Genomic DNA, 22279 nt, shown 5'->3' with positions numbered 1-22279 from the left:
TTTCTATTACGTAAGTATCCATACACTTTAACGTTTATCTATAAAATACCCTGTATTTTGTAGAATGGTAAAAACAGTAAATTGTTATTTTGATTTAACGATGTTTACACTAATAATTTGACTCATATTTGACAGTTGACAGTTATATTGTACCTACTTGTTAGTTTTCGTCCTAATAAATTTTGTTGGCTAGTTACAGAAATAAATGATAAATATGAAAATATGACTTGTTATTTGAGGAAGGTGGAAAAAAAATATGTATAACATGGGAGTAAAGTGCCTTTTCCTCCCTTGAATGATTACTGCCCTCCGCTACGCGTCGGGCTAAACTTCATTCTCGGGAGGAAAAGTATTACATATACATATACATTCAACTTTACAACTTCATTCTCGGGAGGAAAAGTAGCACTTTCCTCCCTTGTTATACAAATAGCTATTTGTAGTACTTTTCCTCCCGAGAATGAAGTTTACTGCCCGACGCGTAGCGGAGCTAAATAGCTATTTGTATAACAAGGGAGGAAAGTGCTACTTTTCCTCCCGAGAATGAAGTTTACTGCCCGACGCGTAGCGGAGCTAAATAGCTATTTGTATAACAAGGGAGGAAAGTGCTACTTTTCCTCCCGAGAATGAAGTTTACTGCTCGACGCGTAGCGGAGGGCAGTAATCATTCATACCTTCCCCTGTTTCTTGCAACGAAGACTACAGTAACTCAACTTACTATGGTTTTCGCCTGCAGGAGTGTGGGTCAGTAAACTTACTATATACATGCAAATGCTTTACTGGTTGCCTTAAAATTCATACCTGATTTACCATACTTTTCTACCAAATAAAGCTTAAAAAGAAAAATAATACCGTAATAGTAAGTCAAATGTAACGTTTTTTGAGTTACTATAGTCTTCGTTGCATGGGTCGACATAATGTCGACATGAGGTAGAGTAGATAAGAAAATTTTTTGTGAATTTGGTTAACAAACATTGGTTAAACAATTTTTCGACCGCGGTACCGCCTGACACTGTGTATTTGTTATAAGGATGTATTTGTTTGAGTAAGTTTGTGCAAAAAAATCGAATCAGAATAATTTACCTAACGGGGGCGACGTTACAGCCCGGACTAATAAGTAGTGGAAACGGTCAAAACAAAGAGACGCACACTCATCAAAAATGCACGTGAGATTATACTCGTATAAATTGTATAATCTACTTTTACTAACAAGAGTTAGGAAGAGTCAACTTCAACTAGTAAAAGTTGATTTAAATTTTTCAAATTAACTTTTACTGCTCGTTTCAGTTGGAGTTGACTCGAACTAGGAAAAGTCAACTTTAACTGAGAATCAACTTGAACTGTAACATATATTGTTGTTATATTATATATTGTAAACATGACCTTAAATCTTTTGCACGTTTTATTATCACATATTGTTATCAACAAATTTACCAAAAGCAGTTGTTAGATACTTGTATCAAAGAGGGTCAACAAAAAGCCTTTTTCTTTGCTAATTTCTGGTCAATTTTTTGATTTTACCTTTTTTATACATGATATTTTAATTTATTTTTACCCCAACATTACCAAATTGCACCCTTCTTTGTATTGTGGAGTGCCAACACCTTTAATTAGAATTCCATTAGCCTTTAGTTAATAAATACGTAACGTAAGGTCGTCATTAATATAGAGACATCATCTATGGAGGAGAAGGAGAAACAACCGAACCGCAATAATAATACGTCAGTCGAAACTATTTGGGTTTTCTAACGACTCAAGTGTGCAAAGGGATGAAATTAACTAATTAGAAAGGTCGTGAGGGGATTCCTACGAACGTTGGAGCTGCTCTAACTCTCTAATTGAAAGGAATTGCACATGTGTTCCAAGAATTGTGATATAACTCAAAACGTGTTAGCCGTATAGTTTGAGTATTGCCGCTGTCGCCACCGTTGCATGCGGTTTTCCTTTACAGGATATATTTGATTTAATTCGACTTGCAAGAGAGCATGTCACCGAGTCCGTCTTTGACAATGGGGAGAAAAAGAAAGATTGTACAATTCGAATATAACATAAATTCGACTATACTTCGCTTTCCCCATGTCCGAACTTCTCGATCGACGATGTGGAATAATTCTAAGGTCGTCGAACGAGAATGATTTAGTACCTCAATTTATATCCCGCTACACAAAAAAGGAACTACTAGGTACCAGATGAGAAAATTACCGCACACTGTCACTAATAGTCCTGTCGCCAGTGGGGGTACAACGGCCTTCTTAATTCAGGTGGACTTACCCAAGTTTTTTTTTATGTATTTTGACCCGTAGAACACTAATTTTTTGGGTAACAGTCGATCCGGATGTCGATAAGATTGCTATAAACAAAGAACTTGAGGAATCACATAACAGCGATCTTTCGCAAAACAAAACATTTTTTTGATTTTTTTGGGTCATTCTGAGTAAAAAATGTTTTTACAAGTTTTTTCGTAGGATGCATAGTTTTCGAGATAAACGCGGTTCAACTTTCAAAAAATCGAAAAATTGGAATTTTTGAACCCGAATAACTTTTGACTGAAAAATAAAATAGCAATTCTGCTTACCACATTTGAAAGCTCAAGTCAAATTCTATCGGTTTTGATTATTTTCATTACCAAAAATTAATTTTTTTATTGTTAAATAAAGCTATAAACACATAAAGATTGAATGATGTTTTCAATGCATTTCTCATTTGAAATCGAACGAGTAGGCGCGTATACATACAATTTATACGTAGATTACGTACATTAAAACGCATGCACTGGGCACGGGAAACACTATGTGTTTATAGCTTTGTTTAACAAATAAAAACTTAATTTTTAACAATGCAAATAATCAAAACCGATAGAATTTGACTTGAACTTTCAAATGCAGTAAGCAGAATTGCTATTTTATTTTTTAATCAAAAGTTGTTCGGGTTCAAAAATTGCACTTTTTCGATTTTTTGAAAGTTCAACCGCGTTTATCTCGAAAACTGTGCATCCTACGAAAAAATTTGTAAGTTCATTTTTTGCTGAGAATCACCCAAAAAATACAAAAAAAATGTTTTGTTTTGCGAAAAATCGCTGTTACGTATTTCCTCAAGTTCTTTGTTTATAACAATCTTATCGACATCCGGATCAACTGTTACCCAAAAAATTCGTGTTCTACGGGTCAAAATACATAAAAAAAACTTGGTTAAGTCCATCTGAATTAAGGAGGCCGTTGTACCCCTCCTGGCGGCAGGACTATATTACCACATTATGCTAGAAAAATCTTGTTGCCTATCATCAAAAACTCAATTACCATTGTTTCTTCACATTAAGATCTGGTAGCTCTTATCCAAACTTACGAAAAAAGCTAGCAGGCACCCACGCAGATGAACTATGCTCTACTATTAATTTCCTTTGTCCTCTTCAGTCTTCTAGTTAGTACAGTTACAGTAGTATCGAAGAGTTGAATTGCCTCAATATTTTATTGTGTATGTAGTCCTTGCTTGTGACTTCTTACTACTTTTAATGATTATGGATTACTGATTAAAACTACTAATAATTAGGAATCATAATCATATTAAGGATTATGAACCAATAATTAAAACGTTAAGCCAAAAAGAACTGGAACTATTATTGATAAAATAATATGCAGCATACTATTCATCGAAAAAAAAAACCAAGAAGAGAAAATATTATGTGTCTCATAAATCTTACATGAAAACAAACTAATAAGCTGCAATTACGATTTTAAACCCCTACTTCCATTTTCCAAATAAAGGTTAACGATTTCCACGCTATGCATAAAACTAATTACATCTTAACGATGTGAACGTCTTTGCCTCGCTGTAGACTGGGCGGAAAAGATGGAAATTAGCGAGGTCTGAAATGCTTGAAAATATCTACCATCATATTTCCGAATGAGCAACAAAAACCCTCCAAAACAAACAATCTCCATTTCAGTTAGATGATACAACCCATTCGGTACAGTTTCATCTCGTAATCCTTCACAGTCACCGTTTCGAGTCATTTTCATACCGATAATGCAGGGGCGGAGGGACTTTTTTATGTTTTGAAATTGCCTTTTTTTCGTTGAACATTTGTCACTAAGACAACAAAGACAAGAGAGGAAACACGAGGACTATTTCCATAAAATGTTTTTACGAAACACTGAAGTAACCACGACTGAAAGAAATGGGTCTCAATAAAGATAACACGTGAGCTCCATTGGATCCAAAATGCATTTATTAGATCCTAGACACTCAGACCATAAAAATCCAGAGAAAAGTTAGACATGGTTGTATATTCTCGCCATTATTATTCAACCTGACTCAGAGGAGATATTTGCACGTCCTCTGGGTTTGTTATTGCACAAGAAGTTATTCAAGTCAACGATATGCCGACGATGCAGGATGCAGTATTAATATCCGCAATTGTACGAGAATTACAAAATATGTTGAACAAAGTAGTGAGCGAGGGTGAAAAATAAGATGTTTGTAGCCCGTAACTTTTTTGAAGTTATACTTCTTTAGGCGCGATTGAGAGTAACATTTCATAATACTGCGCGCATGCGCACACAGACAGTATGACGTTTAATTGCTAAATCTTTCTAGTTATGTATAAATATATCAGTGCAAGAAAAGGTGTGAAAAGAATATATTAGTGTTTTTAGTAAATATATTTATTATAATTTTTGTGACTTTGGTTTTGCCTTCCTCAGGAGTAAGATGAGTATTATTAAAACATTTTATTGTATATTTATTATCCATCACACCTTGTCTGTTTGTTACCGTGAATTGTCATTAGGTACGTCCGAACCGATACAGACACAGTCGTCGTAGCGTGTTAGGTATAGCATTCGGCCAGAGATCGAGAGGTCTTGAGTTCGAATCCAGTGCAATCCTATACTTATTTTTATTTTTTTGAAAGCTGTAAACACAAAATTAGTTTGGTGTTTAAAAAAAAATTAAAACAAACTGTTTAAAGTATATTTATTTTTAAGAAATCATATAATAGAAGTATAACTTCTTACGTGCGTACAAAGTACACACACATTCTTTTTTTATTTAAAGTAAATCACCGTAACGTCCTAAAAGTGTGTTCTTGGGATATGTGATCTCAAGTTAAATATTATATTTATATGGAATTAACCACAGTTAGATTGTAATGAAAATTATATTTTTAACTATAAATATTTATATCCCATAAATATTTAACATTTGGATTTCCACTAAGGAAGTTGTTTTCAAAAAAGATTATTAAAAGAAATTGTGTTAGAAATAGTGTATAACCGCCAAGGTATCGAGGAGGTCTGACTGAGATTATGTCTTTTTCAAAATTGAAGTTGAAATACTTAGCCATGGTGTTGAAAATGGGCCATGAAAAACTTGGCCATGCTTTGGTTAAAGAGATATGAAGCAGGATGTTTTATGCCCTATGGTATGTCAAATTCTGATAATTTTGTGTTTTTGTATTCGTGATATGTTTGTGTATTGTGCGTTGCGTATGCATTGTGTATAATTGAAGACGTGCGTTTCACATTTTCTCATCTGCTCTTGTTGGTATATTATTATTGCGCACTCCTTTTTTATTTTTGGCACCCAAAGCCAAGCGTATCCCGCTGGTAGGTTTGCTATACCTGTTTTTTTATTTAGTAGGATAAGGGCTGTTTCTTTAATTTTTATATTTTTCATGTCTGTTTTCTTCAGGATTATTTATGCATATTTTCACTTTACTCTGTGTTCATTATCCCACGTATGTTTGCATATCTGTCATTTGTAGAAATCCCTGTTTTTGATGTATGTTTCATACTCGTTTATCCTGACGCTTGAAGCTCTTATTTTTCTCCCACATAGAAATTGGTGAATTCACAGGGTATTTTAAAGATTCTTTCTTTGACATTTCTTGTGTATTGTTATTTGGTTTTGGGCACGATAGATGTGAATGTATTGGTTGTTGTAAATGTATTTGCGATGTTGTACTTGTTTCCTATCCTTTTTAATTTTCCTGCTAAGCTCTTTACATATAGTACTATTGGCATCCTTGAAAATCCCTTCTGGTGGGTGTTACTGGACTGTTTTGGGTGCTGAGTTGTTGTCTTTCTTCTATCTTGTGGAATTCCTTGTTTATAAATGACAATGGGTACTCATTTTTTGGTACCCCTTGTTAGCAGGTTTTTTTCTTCCTGAAATGCCTTTTCATTGGAGCTGTTGTTTTGGGTTCTATAATATAATGAGTTGATAATTCCTTTTTTGAATTTTAAAAGTTTTCAGTTTTTTCAGAAAAGGAAATGACTTATTGTATTATTGTTCCATAATAAATTTAATTAATTCTTCTTTAGTAATGATGCCAGTTGGCAATTTATTCAGTGCTACTGACTGGTTCATAAGGCCAAATGGAGAACACATCTTCTACAAATTTCCACCTTACTAATAGTTGCTTGTCTTGGTTTTATGAAAATATCAACATGAATAATGGAGATAAGGATGAGTCCGTGGCTAAATCGAAATTTTGCTTATAGAAATCATTGTTGAGTTGAAAATAGGTAACATATTATGTGCATAGTGTTGGTAGCTCCATGATAGCTCATACATTTCGTTTGGTGTTTGTTGTTAATATATCGTCCGTCCCTCATTTGATTCTTATTATTTTTAGAGTTTTCATCTATGGTACCTTGGTGAAAGGGCTGGTAATGTTAATTCTCCAGATTTTTTTGGGATATAATTTTATTGAAAATAGAAAACTCACCACGAATTATGTTAATTTCAAATGAAAGTTTGAAGTATTGAAATTTATTTTGGAATTCCATCAATGTCGAACCCGCTTATTGGAATATCCTTCGTGTCAAGCAAAAGTATTCCTATAACCGGGATATTCTAATAACCGATTATCGGTGGCTAGTGGAAAGGTTTCGGGACCTCAAATTTCTATTCCTTAAAGCGGGATATTCCTATAACAGGGATTATAATAAGCGGGTTCGACTGTAATCCTTCTAAGTTTTTTTGTTTAATATTGAAACATTTCTTTTTACTCAAGGTTAATAGCAAAATTAGTCTTACTTGGACATAAATGGAATTTGCACTTAGTCTTTCATATTTGTTGTCAGTAATTTAAAAAACATTCTGACACAAACAAAAATGAAAAGGAACTCGGGTTTATTCCTCCAAAGAACCGCATGTTGGTCGCGGGCCGCAGTTTGGCTAACTCTGCAAATATATAGGCAAATATATGGCTAACTCTGCATATATAGGCAGAAAGTTAGTATTAAACTAACTAAACAAGAGCAAAATTATAGCAACCGATACGGATGGCAATAGGACACATAGTCGAAAAATTCTAATTTAATATCGACACGTAAGATCAATATCAAACATTTTATTAGTAAAAATATTTATAATATACGACAATGAATATCTTAATTATATTGTATAAGTTTTCCGCACGTCACTGGAATTTGCCTTTCCGAAAATAACATCAGAGTTCTAAGTGGCGAAATGAAACTTTATTCGCGTACTTAAGATTTTACTTCCGAAAAATTATAGTAGCTTTTTGAATTTTATTGAACACTTCTGCTTGTCTTTTAAGAATGATGAACGAGAGAGAAATTTGTCCTCGTTATAATTTCGGCGTTATTTTACGTTTTATTGTGGAAATGAACAGGATCTCCGTGAAAAAGACCGTTAATGTTTCGAGTTGGTTATAATGGAGCTTTTTAACATGTGCTTTTAAAAGGGAGGCTTTTACCGAACAAGTGCTATTTGTGATAAATTTGCTAATATCCGCAATTTATGGTGAAGTTTAACCATTTAACATATTTAATACGAACTATTTAACTTAATGCTAGTAATTTCTTTTAGTTTTTTCTGTTTTTCAGTAAACCGAATAGAGTCACCGAATCATGGATGATATCATCAAAAGCGCCAGCAAAGGAAGAGGATATAAAATGGGAAACAAAGAAATAAAAATACTCTGTTAAGCAAACGACGCAATTTTGATGTACCAAGATGAAAATAGTCTGCAAAGATTAGTCCACAGATTACTTAATATTAGAGCAAAAGAATTCAATATGATAATTGAATCTCAGATAACTAAAATAATAGTAATCAGTAAATAATCAATCAGATGTACAGCCGGTTCCTAAAAAAACTGATACGACTCTTAGTAAGATTTGATCATGTTGAGCAGTGTATTTGATTGATCTGACATTATATTGATTATGACAGACAAATAATAAAATAAACAAACAACAAACAACTGATTCATGAAAAAACTAATAAGTATTTTAGAAAAATTTAAACGCAGGATGAAAGATTACATTATTACCGAGGGCGGAAAGCCCCTTAGAATAAACAAGCAGTTTCTATTGAATGAAATATTTGAAATTAAATATCACACTTTTTTTATTTTCAGCCCTGTAACTTATTAAAATAAATATTATAGAACTTTTCAGGGACTTTCAGCCCTCGGTAATAATGTAGTCTTTCATTCTGAGTTTAAATTTTTCAAAAATATTTATTAGTTTTCTCAGGATTCGAAAAAAAATGAATACAATTAAAATACATTGAGAATTTTGACATGCGTCACAATTATGCATTAACTCAACGTAAAGTTTTAAACTGTTGAATTCCAGCTTCCCTAATTATTTGACATCAAAAGACATTAGAAACTATTTGTAGATGATTGAAATCTGTATTGAAAACAACTGTTAAAATTGTTCTACGTAATTAAACATATTCCAAAATTTTGTAAAAATGTAATACATTTCAGTTTTCAGCCCAAACTTAGGCCACACACAATGCGATAATGTTCACATTTTTGAACTGTCAATATTTTTATTTTATCATCTCTATTGTTTAAAAACAATAGGGTAAGGTGGGGTAATACCGGACAGCGGGGTAATACCGGACTGCGTTGTTTGTGCACGTATCGGCATATTATTGAATTTCGCGCTCATCACAGGCTGACCGTTAGACATCTGAATCTCAGTTCTCAGTTTAGTCGCTGCCACGTGCTTGCAAAGAGAGTTATCACAAAAATTACAAAATTTAGTGTGTGATTATATGAATTAACTGATTTTAAAGGTGAGTATTGACCATTTCTATTATAAGAAATTGATGAGATTACGTGCAAAGTCATAGCTTACGCAGTGTATTTTACGTATCTTTAAGTAGTTTTATTCATTACTTCCTCTAATAATTACTACCGAACATATGCATAAATATGTCGTTTAGGGGTAATGCCGGACACCGTGTCCGGCATTACCCCAGCTCCGGTTTGAACTATTTATTGTATTGGGAGATAGGTACATGCAAATACCTGCTGTTGTTTTATTATGATGGAATATTGGAAAGTGGATATAAATATAGTTAATAGGTAATAATTCATAATTACCTACATTTATAATTATTTGTCAAATTTTTTTATAAATTTTTGTAGTTTTTGTTTCCCATTACAATTAAAACAAAATCTAATATAGTTTATGACATGTATGTGACATTTACATATTAATTCTTTGTAGACCTGAAGAAGATCCCATTCGTGATCAAAACATTGGCAATCAAAATAACTCAACAAACACACCTATAGTATTTATATCCAGTTTCTGCGATTCCATCATAATATTTATTATTGGATACAAAACAGTAAACACTGTTATTTTAATTTACAGATGCCGCGGAATTATAAAAGAGTCACCGAAAAAGCTTCGTGGAGAGAGGAGGAGTTGCAAGGAGCACTCCGTGCTATACAGAATGGTATGTCGTTAAGAAAAGCTGCAATAAAATTTTCAATTCCAAAATCTACGTTACACGAACGACTTAAAAATGGCACTGCCCCTTCTGGACCTTCCTTGGGCCGAAAGCCAGTTTTTTCAGTTGAAGCCGAAAATGCACTTGCTGTTCAAATTAAGAAGCTGGCAAAAGTTTTTTATGGAATAACTCCCCAGGAAGTACGAAGATGTGCTTTTGGATTTGCACAATCAAACAACATCCGAGTCCCCTTTAATCAAGAAAGAAAAATGGCTGGTAAAGACTGGGAAAGGGGCTTCATATCTCGTCACAATATTACGTTAATGAAACCAGAAGCAACCAGCATTAACAGAATTACAGCTTTTAGTCGCAATGAAATTACCATTTTTTTTAACAATTTATCCAGACTTATGGAAAAATATGCATTTTCACCCAATAAAATTTATAATTGCGATGAAACTGGGGTCACTACTGTACAACGCCCACCAAAAATATATGCAGAAAAAGGTCAGAAGCGTGTTGGATTTGTTACAAGCTGGGAAAGGGGGAAAACAACCACAGCGATGTGTGCCGTCAACGCTACAGGAACCTATATACCTCCTATGTTTATATTTGCACGCCAAAGAATGGCGTCCCATCTTCAACGAAACGGTCCCCCAGGTGCCCTTTACACATGCTCAAAAAATGGGTGGATTACAGAGGACATATTTCTTACTTGGTTACAACATTTTCAAGCATTTGTTAAAGCATCCAAAGAAGATCCAGTTCTTTTAATCATGGACAATCATAGCACTCACTGCACGTTACAAGCATATAATTTTTGTAGAGATAACGGTATTGCTGTTCTGACAATCCCTCCACATTCATCACATCTCCTTCAGCCACTCGATGTGAGCTTTTACTTTCCTCTAAAGACCGCATTCAACTCTGAATGTTCCAAATATTTGACCAGCCATCCAGGGGAGAAAATCACGCCTAGTGAGATTGCTGAATTATTTAATTTAGCATTTAGTAGAGTGGCAACCCCGGAAAAGGCTATCAAGGGATTTAAAGAGACAGGTATTTTCCCCTACAACCCTGACGTATTCACAGATGAAGACTTTGCTCCTGCAGAAACCCTTCAATCCACTGTTTCTGATGCACTTCAAGAACCTACCCAAGCAGAAAAACTACTCAAAACAAATGAGACTACCCCTGAAAAAAATAGTAGTGTGAATGAGGCAGAATTAAAAAATGTTTCCTTTGCCGAGATAATTCCTCTACCATCTTGTTCTCACGAAAATGTTGTAAAGAGACAAAATAAGGCAAACAAGCAACACTCTATTGTATTTACGTCAACACCGCTAAAAGAAGAGCTAGAAAAAAAAGAAGAGAAGAAAAATAAAAAGACAACAATCAAATCAGATAAGGCTAAAAGAAATGTATTTATGACACAGGAGGGGTCTACATTAAGACAAAAATCAAAGCGAACAAAAATTGCCTTAAACTATAAAATATGTGAAGAAGGAGAAAGTGAGATAGAGGATGATGACGATGTTAGGGACAAGAACATTACCGAAGACATTTGCATTTTGTGTGGAGAATTTGGCAAGAACAGTGAACTTTGGCTAAGATGTGTGTATTGTGGTCATTGGGCACACAAGGCATGTTCTAACTCTCCAAAAGACAAAAAATTTATTTGCGACTTTTGTTTGTAAAAGGTGTCCGTCATTACCCCAACATAGAGGGTAATACCGGACAGTGACAACTTTTTTTATATGTATATTTTTAATTTTGTATTGTAATTTTAAAAAGTTTTTTTAATCAAAATTTGTAGACTAACATGTGTTCTTCATTTTTGCTTAGGTTTAAAATTTTAATGTCGTCTAATAATAAAATAAATTCTAATTATCTTTAAGTGTACGCCATTACCCCACCTTACCCTACAGTTGATAAGATACCCTCAGTTGCGGAGAAAGTATTAATAATAAAGTCTAATAACCGTGGAACAGAATAAGCTATCTGACAAATTTTAAGATTTGGCAGTGACATTGACAGTATGTAAATATTAAGTATTTATCCTTCAAAATACACTGCTCAATTTTCTACAAAATACGCGTCAAGAGTCGTATCAGTTTTTTTTGGAACCAGGTGTACAATAGAAATTGATGGTATCAGTATTGAACGAGTAATGGAAATAAAAAAACTTGGAATTACATTGTCAAGCTACGAAGAGCTGGATAAAGAAGTGAGAAATTAAGTACAAAAAGCAAATAGACTGACAGGATGTCTTAATAACATTATATGACGAAACCAATATATTAACGCTGAAATGAAATCAAGAATTTGTAAAACTAGTGTAAGACACCAATAATGACATATGCATCAGAAACTAGACCCGATAGAGCCACAACACAAAGACTACTGGAAACGGCAGAGATGAGAGTACTGAGAAGAATTACAGGAAATAAACAGAGAGATCGAAGATATTAGAACACAATGTAACGTACAGTGTATAAACGAATGGACATTAAATAGAAAAAAAAAATGGAATAACCACAAAAGCAGAATGCGGAAGACACGTATAGTTGAAATAACAAGAGATAAATCACCAATCGGTGGTAGAAGAAGTATCGGCCGACCGCGCAAAAGATGGAGTGACAACCTTCCATATAAGTATCTATCCGCCAATGAACAAGCAGAATTGCTTATAAAGGGGAAGAAGAAGGGAACTTTGTAACGGCACGAAGGTCATTGACCACCCCTTAATTTTTTTGTGTTAAGACCGCATTTATAGTACGCCCTGTATGTTAGAATCGTTGAATTCATATTTGTTTTCAGAGATTGTTGAGTCTCGCAAATATATCGTTCTGGAGTGTGTGGGTACGACGTAATTCGTTTTCTCACAATGCTAAATATTGTGTATTTTTCGTTTTTCATATTGGATCGATCGTTTGATATTGTGTTGTTTATCTCTCTCAGGAATTTGACGTAGGCATCGTAAGTGCCTCAAATTGTTTATATTCTCCAGAGGCGGCATTGCTTCAAACATGTTTAATGGTTTTTCGAGATTAAAGTCTGAAATTTTGTTGATAAATGGTACTTATTAAGCTCAGATTACTGTCGCTACCGACTTTGAGACTGTGAGAAATGTTTATCTTATAACGATAAGAGCTGTGAGAATGTTCAGCGGAGCCAGATGGTTAGAGCTGACTTAAGCATTTTTGATGGGAACCTAGAGGAAACTGCTTACAGAAGTGGGTTCTTATTGGCTGACATAGAATTAGAGGTTTGTCAGAGATCGATTTTATTCTTTTCTATTGGTGAAGATTTTGATTAATTGGTTGCCAAGTCTGTTGGTTGGTGGTAGAATTATTCTTGGGAGGATTGAATGATTTCTAGAGAGGGCGTTGAATTTTAAAAGATTGGAGTTTGGGGAGATCGAGTTAGTTAGTTCCAAATGGGCTGTCATCGAGTTGAGGAGTGAGAGCTATCGACAAGAAGATCTTGCCGGTGCCTAGTGCCGCCAATATGCGGTTACCGGCAAAATTAGTAGTGCAGTTCCAGTTAAGTTTTTGCAGTTGTATTGCAGAAGTTTTTGTGTTTAGTTAGTGTTTTGTGCCAGTATGGCTTAAGCAATCTGGAGGCCACGGCGTTCAGCTGTTTTTAAGCGAATGCGATATTTTTGTACCACTATTGGTACCATATTTCTTTACATGCAAGCAGAAGTTAAGAAGTTTTCTTTTGATGTTACTAGTTCAACACCCTAGTTAAGCCTAAAGTTTGCTAGTATTTTTTTGTTTCCGTTAATCAACTAGATAACAAACTCTTTTTTAAATATTTTTGTTCGAGTAAGTCCTAATTTATTTTGGCAATGCTGAATTTTTCTATAAAAGTTTTTTGATGAACTATGGAGTTTTTTTAATGAACTACGGAGTTTTTTATGAACTATAGGTAACCTGATGTACTTTTGTTGTATCAATTAGTGACTTTAGTGAAGTGAAATCGCGCTTTGGACTTAACAAACAACAAAGAAAAATCAGGACTGATAAACAAGGTATATTTTTTAAACTTTCTATTTTTTTTTTTTTTGGTAATCACGATCTCTATTTGTAGACCGTAAGAGATCACAAATTTAGATTCATTTTTTTTTGTTTTAATAAATGATGTTTAATTTGCTAAATACAATCTTATTATTTCTCTTTTCCTTCTCTCTTGTATCGTAAGCACAATAAATAATTGGCTGGGTATATATAGAGTAAGATAAGATAAGTTACGTTATAAGTATTTTGTATATGGTGTATATTCTGTGTGACTATGTTTTTTTGTTTTATTTTGATTTAGCTATCTTTTCTTTTAATATTCCTATTTTTTGTATAATATTTGGTTCCCATAAGGTAACCAGTAGCGCCAAATATTTTATTTTTTAATTTGACATCCTTATTTTGATTTTTCTATTTTTTTTTTCATTTCTAAGCCTAATAAGAGTATACTAACAACATCCCTTAAAGAACCATCCCATATCTCTTCCGATTCTGAGCTACTAGGCCATGTTCTTCATTGTGTAACATCCCCTAATGTGACATAACAAGATCTTGTCAAAATTCTATTCCCTTTTCATGTTATACAAATGTCACCCTCTTTTGGGGGATGTTACAACTTCTTTCTTTATTAGCGTCCACCACAGAATCTCCCGAGGAACTCTTATAAGCTTTCTAAAAATCAATGAATATTATAAGAGCGTTTTTTTATGCCTATATTTTTCTATTTGCTACCTTATAATGAAAATAATGACAGTTGCATCTGTTGTTGATTTTTTGCGTACAACCAAACTTATTATCGGATATTTCGGTTTCTTCACTAATAATTACCCTGTCCCACATTTTCATGGTATGACTAAGTTGTTTTATAGCCATGTAGTTTGAATTGTCGAAGCGAAGATCGGTGGAATATGCGCATTTTATCAATGAAATTCGATATTTTTAAGATATTCCAGAAGCCGCTACAGATAAAATGTTTTAATGACCTATTAATCATTCAGAATTACACAACCGATATTAGTACAGTTAAAATAATTAAGACGATAACCGGACAACATTGATTTAATGAGTAAAATTTAGTTTCTTTTTACTTTAATGACAAAAAAAGCAAGCCCATTAGCAGAACCCAATTAAAAATTATTTTGCACATCATATTTGAAACATTATTTGGTTGAAAAATCTCATTTTTATTGGCAAAAAAAATATATTAATTTGTTTGGACTAAATTATAGTTGTGCTTATCTTAAAAAGGATATGTTACTATCAACATTCGCACAGTGTTGCCAAACTGAATTTTGTTATTGTGGGTGTAAATTTTTTCCAGGGATCTCCGAGGGTACTATACCTTGTTGTATATTTCCCATATAGCTTTTGTAAACATGTACTAATATACTGCTTCTCTATTTGTCTGGTATTTGTCCAACTTTTTAGAATTCAATTAAATAAAGTTAGTAGCCAACTTGTTACTGTCTCTCCTAATGCTGTCCACATATTCCCAAGAATACCATCTGATTTATCTTACTTAATTTTTTAAAATGTTTCAATCACTTTCTTATTTGTTATTTTGGTGATCATTGCTGTTAAGGCCCCCATTCACGTTTAGATCGGTATCGACATATATGTCGCAGGTATCAGTATCGTGATACAAATTGTAACGTTACAAACGTTACATCTTTGATATTTTATTTTTAAATAATTATTTTACTTTATTTTCTTTAATATTCCATTAATAATAATTTTCTTCTATTCGTTTTAACTTGCTATTTCGTTAAAAACTAGTTTGGCGTCCGTTCTATAGGCAACTCTATTTACATTGTATCATCTCTTGTGTTCCATGTTCGTTATTTCAAATTTCGGTCCAAGGTTCGTTGTCATGTCGTTTTAATGACAGTGACAACCCCCATATTTCGTTCTCAAAATGGTGGTGGTAATATTATAAAAGGCAATTACAGAGCCCATAAGGCCTTATCTATTTCCAGACTTTCATTCTCTTAGGGTGAGTTGTGTATTCTAATTATTTTTCAAATTTTTTTGTAATTAAATTTCTACATTTTTTCTAAAATTTTTTATATCTAACCTCCAATGTCGAAAGCATAGTTTCTGATATTTTAGTTTTAAATATATTATCTTTTTAATTTACATATATGCACGTTTGGTAATTGTTCGAACAATTATTCGACCATGTAAAAAGATTGAAAATATTTTTATAAATAAGTCCATCTTTGAAATGCAACACTGTCAACAGTTTAAATGTAAGGACAATTTAGTGTTATGTGGTAGGTCCGGTAGAGACTCACCTGTTTCTCAACTAGAAAGAAGAAGACGCAACACTCTGTTGCCTTCACCCACATCGTCTCCAGACTGGATCGTGGAATAAGTGACCTTTGGACAGATAATATAGTGCGTACACGGACTGAAGGACTCATTGGTAGCTCGTAAGTAGTTTTTGTAGTTTTGTAGTAGGTATTTTGTTTTTCTCTGGATCAACGTTAGTGTTGCATCCACGCATTTATGTTTTATGTATGTTTGTTCTCTTTCTCTCCTTACCGTAGGTTTTCTTACTCTATTTTGTATATATTTCCTCTCAATAAAATGTTAGTACTCATGGTAAAAGCTCCTTTAAACCTTAGTGTTTAAATATCCCTCTCTCACCCCCTTTATTACAGGTAATGGTAGATAACCTCATATATTACATTTAGAACCAGCACCTCTTTAGTAGTACAGTCTCTCTCTCTTTGTTAGGACGATCTTTATGACGTCCTATTGTCATGTTGTGATAGGTATTATATCAACAGTAATCAAATTTTAACTATTCTCCTCATCTAAATTTCATTTAATTTATTCTTGTCATCTGCTACTCTTTCTGACGATTAGAATGGCAGACGGCACACGTTGGTTTATCTTCGTGATTGTTGATATGTGTTTTACGGTTCTAGTTTTCGGGATACGGCCACCGTTCTCCCTCCGGGAGTTTCAACAATCCTCAAATCGCCGGCGATAGAATAACGAGGACATGTCATCCATGTTGCACCCACATCATCAAGACTGCAACGACCAACATCCGTAGGCCTGGTGGAATACAACACCTACAACCCCAGAGCCCGTTGCAGAACCAGCAGCAGTACCATTCAACATCAAGAAGTTATCATCAGATACCAAAAGCCATAAGTATAATCAGGAACTGTTAGTTTTTGGCAAGAATTTGAATATATTTGTTAATGCAATTTACTAAGTCATATTTTTATTATATCTTTATTGAACAATAAACATGATTAGTTAAAATAATGTTTTGATTGCTTCCATTCCAAATTTTCATAGTTCATATCTAAGATTAGGATAAGACGAACACACACCTGAGTGACTGAGCTAAGGTAAGGGTGTAACGATGGCTATCTTGGATGATTGAGGTAATATTTTCGGATATTATTTTAATTAGCTGGGGTAGTCCATCGCTTATTTCGTTTCAAAATCTCATAGTGTATTTGGTTGTCTCAATATCACTGCATCAGTATCAAAACTCTCTATCTTCGTCGTCTATAATTCTATCGCCGTCTCTACCATTGTTGTGAAACAGATACCAATCTCATGGTACATGTACCGCAACTTGTCGCGATACATGTATCGATACCGATCTCAACGTGAATGGGGCCCTTTACTTTTACCGTTAATTCAGTTGGTCTCAAATGTAAAAAAATTGTAGCTCTTAAAATTGTAAAAACTCTTTGACCAACTTTCAAACTTATTTAATTCTTTTTTAAGACGTCTATGGAATAGTAGTTATTTATGTATTAAGTCAGTAAGGTTACTTTTTATTGAACGAGTCTGATATTATGAGCAGAGCCAGCGTAGCGAGCGAGGCGAATAACAGACGAGTTCGATAAAGAGTCTTTACTGACATGGTGCATATCACAAACCATACATACTCATAGACGTTTCACGTAAATTGTCGAGGTCAAGACAGCAAATTAGTTACCATTCCAATCCAGAGATGTAGCTGTTAGTCAATTCTCTTTTCATATTTAACAACTGACAGTTGACAATTAAATTAATTTGTTATTTACTTTTTATTTTACAGTTTGTGCCTCAATTATTTGATTATAGTGGTGTTACGTTTTTAATTAGATTTAATCAAAATTTTAATCAATTGTATTAACCTCCTCTCCGTTTTTATGAGTAGAATTTTTAGTTTATATTGATCATCCCCTGTTGTGTTTCTCCACATTTAAAAAAACAATATAATAGATCCTGAAACAGCTTATTCCAATAGACAAGTGTGTCGTCAACATTTCGGGCCTATATATTTTTGGAAGTTTGTAAAAGATTATAAGGTAATATTTATCTAAACAATCATCCTACAAGATTCTTTCAAAAATTTTCATTTAACTCAATATTACACATCAGTGCTTTCACGTGACACATGGCATTAGTGTTTAGGCATTTTGAAAACAAATATCATATTTGAAGTTTTCAGTAAAATATTGAATAAAACATTGAATTGCCTTTCTGTTGTTTTAATTTCCTGCGAAATTTCATCAAAAATTCCGCAAAATTTATAATTTGAAATTCCCACGTAACTAAAATTTGTCAATTTAGTTCCCATTCCAATCAAGAGATGGCGTTAATTCGATCCCAAAGATTAACATGGTCGTGAAACGTCTATGAGTATGTATGGTTTGTGGTGCATACAAAATTTTATCGCATTTTATATTGGTTTTAACACTTAGGTACTTACAATTTACAATTTCAGAACTTTTTAAATTTTAAACGTCATAATAATTTCATGACAGTGAGGACAGATGGTTGCTTTCGATTTTTAATCGATAGTTATCAATATTGAATAATTACTAAATCAGTAAAATAGGAAACTTGCACATTTTTTTTATTATATAATAATGTTCAGTTTTGTATAAAAATGAGATTTCCAAAATTTCACGCTTCAAAAACTCATAATAACTTAGAAGTACAAATTTAAAGTCTTCTTTATTTTAAAATAGTTCAAACGACTCGTGACGTCACAGAGTTTAACTATGTGGTTCCGTTTATGGTTATATTTACGTATATTCTTCTTGTTCTTCTTTAGTTTATTGGCCTCCACCTACTTGGGTATTTGCCCAGCTCGTCGTCGGGGAATAAAGGAAAAAGATTTATATTTTAATGACATTTATCGTATGTCGTTGTAATAATATATACAAGTTTGTTGTGATTGGAGTTCGATACAGTTTTTGAAGGAAAGGAACGAAGGTTTACTATTGAAAATAAAACCATTTTGTAAAAGAACAACAAATTTTCTATGAATAGTTCAAACGATCAAAAACACTTTTAACGTCACATAACTGTATTTTTTACTGACGTCTATAATGTATAATTTAAAATTATATATATACAATTGGTGTAGAATGTAAACATACAACCCCGTGACGTCACGACGCGTTTTGGGGTGGCTGGTATAGGTTGAATTTTTAGTCGTCTTTTAGGGGCCAAACGAAAGACAAACAAAACTTTTTTATCTTTGATACAGGTTCTAAATTACACTAAGCGCCAAAATTAACGCACCACCTTAAAAATGGGACATTTTTAATGTCTGATATTTCCTAAATCTGTTGTCCGATTTAAGTGATTTTTTAAAAATTTTATAGCTTCATTCTTCAGAAATATCCATGTAATAATATTGTTGCTAAACACATAAGCGTCATTGTATACCGGGTGTATCAATGATAGTGTGTTCTTTCCTCAAAGTTTGGAACACCCTGTGGAATATTCTGGCGTATATAAAATATTGAAATTAAAACTTAACTATAACCTTAAGATATCTTAACATTTTGCTTTTTAATTCATTCGCTTATGATGGATAATAAAAAAGTTATTTATTTTAACAACTAGCAATGTTTTTCATCAATACAGGATGTTTCTAAATAAGTGCGACAAACTTTAAGGAGTAATTCTGCATGAAAAACTAATGACCGTTTACTTTATAAACATGTGTCCGCAAATGCTTCGTTTCCGAGATACGGGATGTTCATTTTTTTCTTACAAACTGACGATTTATTTATTGCTCTAAAACTGTTTGAGATATGCAAATGAAATTTAGTGGGTTTTAAGAGGTAGTAATTGCGCATTTTTGACGTATAACTAAGAATTTTATATTCACCATTGGCGTGCATACGGGTCATATTACCCGGTCATATTACCCGTATGCACGCCAATGGTGAATATAAAATTCTTAATTTTATGCCAAAAAATAACCAATAACTACCTCTTAAAACCTACCAAATTTCATTTGCATATCTCAACCGGTTTTAGAGCAATAAATAAATCGTCAGTTTGTACGAAAAAATTCAACATCCCGTATTTCGGAAACGAAGCATTTGCAGACATATGTTTATAAAGCAAACGGTCATTATTTTTCATGGAGAATTACCCCTTAAAGTTTGTCGCACTTATTTAGAAACACCCTGTATTGATGAAAAACGTTGCTAGTTGTTAAAGTACCTAACTTTTTTATTATCCAACATAAGCGAATGAATCAAAAAGAAAAATGTTAAGATAGCTTAAGGTTACAGTTGTGTTTTAATTTCAATATTTTATATACGCTAGAATATTCTACAGGGTATTCCAAACTTTGAAGAAAAAACACACTACCATTGTTACACGCGGTATAGAATGACACTTATCTGTTTAGCAACAATGTTATTACATCGATATTCTTGAAGAATAAAGCTATAAGATATTAAAAAAATCACTAAAATCGGACAACAGGTTTAGGAAATATAAGACATTAAAAATGTTCCATTTTTAAGGTAGTGCGTTAATTTTGGCGCTTAGTGTATGTTCTGTTGTGATTTATACCATTTTTTTTCGAATTTAAAATTTTATGCAAGTTCCCTATTGCAAAATACTACATAACTTCACTTTATGATACATAAATTTAATTGATAATATCGCAAATTGTGTACAATATTTTTAAATAACTAAAGTAAATAAATTTTAAGTTACTCAAATAAATAATCGATTAATGCCAGCCATCGACCACTTACATTCAATCTCGGTTAATTTGATTAATCGCGGCAGATAAAGTAAAATTCTTCTTTCAATACAATAAAGTGTTACTTTACTGCCGCAAATGAGTACAATAATGAATTACTTTAGTGACGGTTGGCGATAAAATGTTTTTATTTAGAATATGGAACGGTTTGAAAGAAATTGGAAATTTCCAAAACACAGAAAGAAAGGGAATCTAAGGAAAATTTGAATCAATACATTAACTATTTAACAATACGTGATGTATATAATTGGTAAGAAATGAAATGATTAAAACCAAATTAGGATAAAGAAAGGATCTACGTATATTGTACCTTGTTTGGACTTTCTTAATTTTGTTTTAATTATTTAAATTGAACCTATTTCAAGCTTGGCCGCAAACTAATGAGCCGTGATCTATAAAACCCGTTTTTTATCTGGATGCAGATGAGGCGCTAGTCATTAGTTTGAGGTATCGCTAGCAACGGCGGCGGCGGCGACTGGGCCAGAAATAATAGCGTCGTTTAATCGGGGCGTTAATGCTTCGGTAATTCGATACACAACCCGGCATAAGAAAACAGTTTATCTATGAATATTCAACGAGAGTGAGGCAAGAGCAGAGCAGGGCGCTGCTGTGGTTTTTTTCTCGGTAGACAACTGTCATTTGCTGCGGTGAAACGGAAGCTGGAACATGTTGATTAAATTGGGGTATTCTATTTCCTGCAGGCTTCTCTTGTATTCGTTCTTGCAGATAAATTAATACATCCCAGTTACAAAAATCCATCAATTACGAAACAAAATTTCTGATTCTTTCGTTATAATGTCGAAGGAAATTGTTGATCGTTGCCGCAGTATGATTAAATGAACTTTTAACAATGCAATTTAACGATAAAAATGATAACTACATTAATTAGTCTAGGGGCCAAGGCTATTTCGTGGTTGATCAAAGTTTACGGAGTTTCAGAGTGTATTCTTATACAGGGTGGTGAATCGTAAAACGGGCCATAGGAAACCCAATGTAAAATTCTAAACTGTTGAATTCCTGCTTCCCTAATTATTTTACATCAAAAGTCATGAGAGAATACTTGTAGAGAATTTAAAAATCTGTATTAAAATCAAAAGTTAAACTTGTTCTACGATTTAAATGCATTCCAAAATTTTGAAAAATATGATACCTACATTTGCCACAGTAGGTATGTGTGGGCATGTCAGGCCACACGTTAGTATTTAACTGACAGTGTGCACACTATTGACTGAAGAAAATATCTTTATTATTAAGAGGATCGGTACGTATTTTCGGCTGCAATGCTATTCAAATGGGGATTCATTTTTTCGAATCCTGAGAAAACTAATAAGTATTTTTGAAAAATTTAAACGCAGAATGAAAGATTACGTTATTAGCGAGGGCCGAAAGTTTTATTTTAATAAGTTACAGGGGTGAAAATCTAAGAGAAAATTTAGTGTGATTTTTAATTTCAAATATATCAATCAAAATAAACTTTTTATTTATTCTAAGG

The 22279-nt window shown here is 33.2% G+C and overlaps 2 protein-coding genes and 1 long non-coding RNA gene across 4 annotated transcripts in view; 2 read left to right on the top strand and 1 right to left on the bottom strand.

Moving 5' to 3' along the window:
- LOC126878661 (cysteine-rich motor neuron 1 protein) overlaps window positions 1-22279 on the bottom strand; it is a 263846-nt gene that overhangs the window by 35122 nt on the left and 206445 nt on the right. The gene's annotated exons all lie outside the window — the stretch shown is intronic.
- LOC126886458 (tigger transposable element-derived protein 4-like) lies at window positions 8838-11623 on the top strand. The gene is made up of 2 exons (XM_050653407.1): window positions 8838-9060; window positions 9648-11623. Exon 2 carries the CDS (start codon window positions 9648-9650, stop codon window positions 11421-11423), a length of 1776 nt encoding a protein of 591 aa, XP_050509364.1. The 5' UTR covers window positions 8838-9060; the 3' UTR covers window positions 11424-11623.
- LOC126886581 (uncharacterized) lies at window positions 15574-17030 on the top strand. Of its 2 annotated transcripts, none has more exons than XR_007698694.1 (2): window positions 15574-15741; window positions 16682-17030. It is a non-coding gene; the product is annotated as an uncharacterized LOC126886581 (long non-coding RNA). The 2 variants fall into 2 exon arrangements; XR_007698693.1 differs by lacking the exon at window positions 15574-15741 and adding an exon at window positions 15891-16180.

The sequence above is a fragment of the Diabrotica virgifera genome, chromosome 1 (assembly GCF_917563875.1).
Source record: "Diabrotica virgifera virgifera chromosome 1, PGI_DIABVI_V3a".
NCBI classification, from domain to species: Eukaryota; Metazoa; Arthropoda; class Insecta; order Coleoptera; family Chrysomelidae; genus Diabrotica; species Diabrotica virgifera.
Note: the sequence above shows the minus strand (reverse complement) of the source record. Positions and strands in the feature narration are given on the sequence as shown.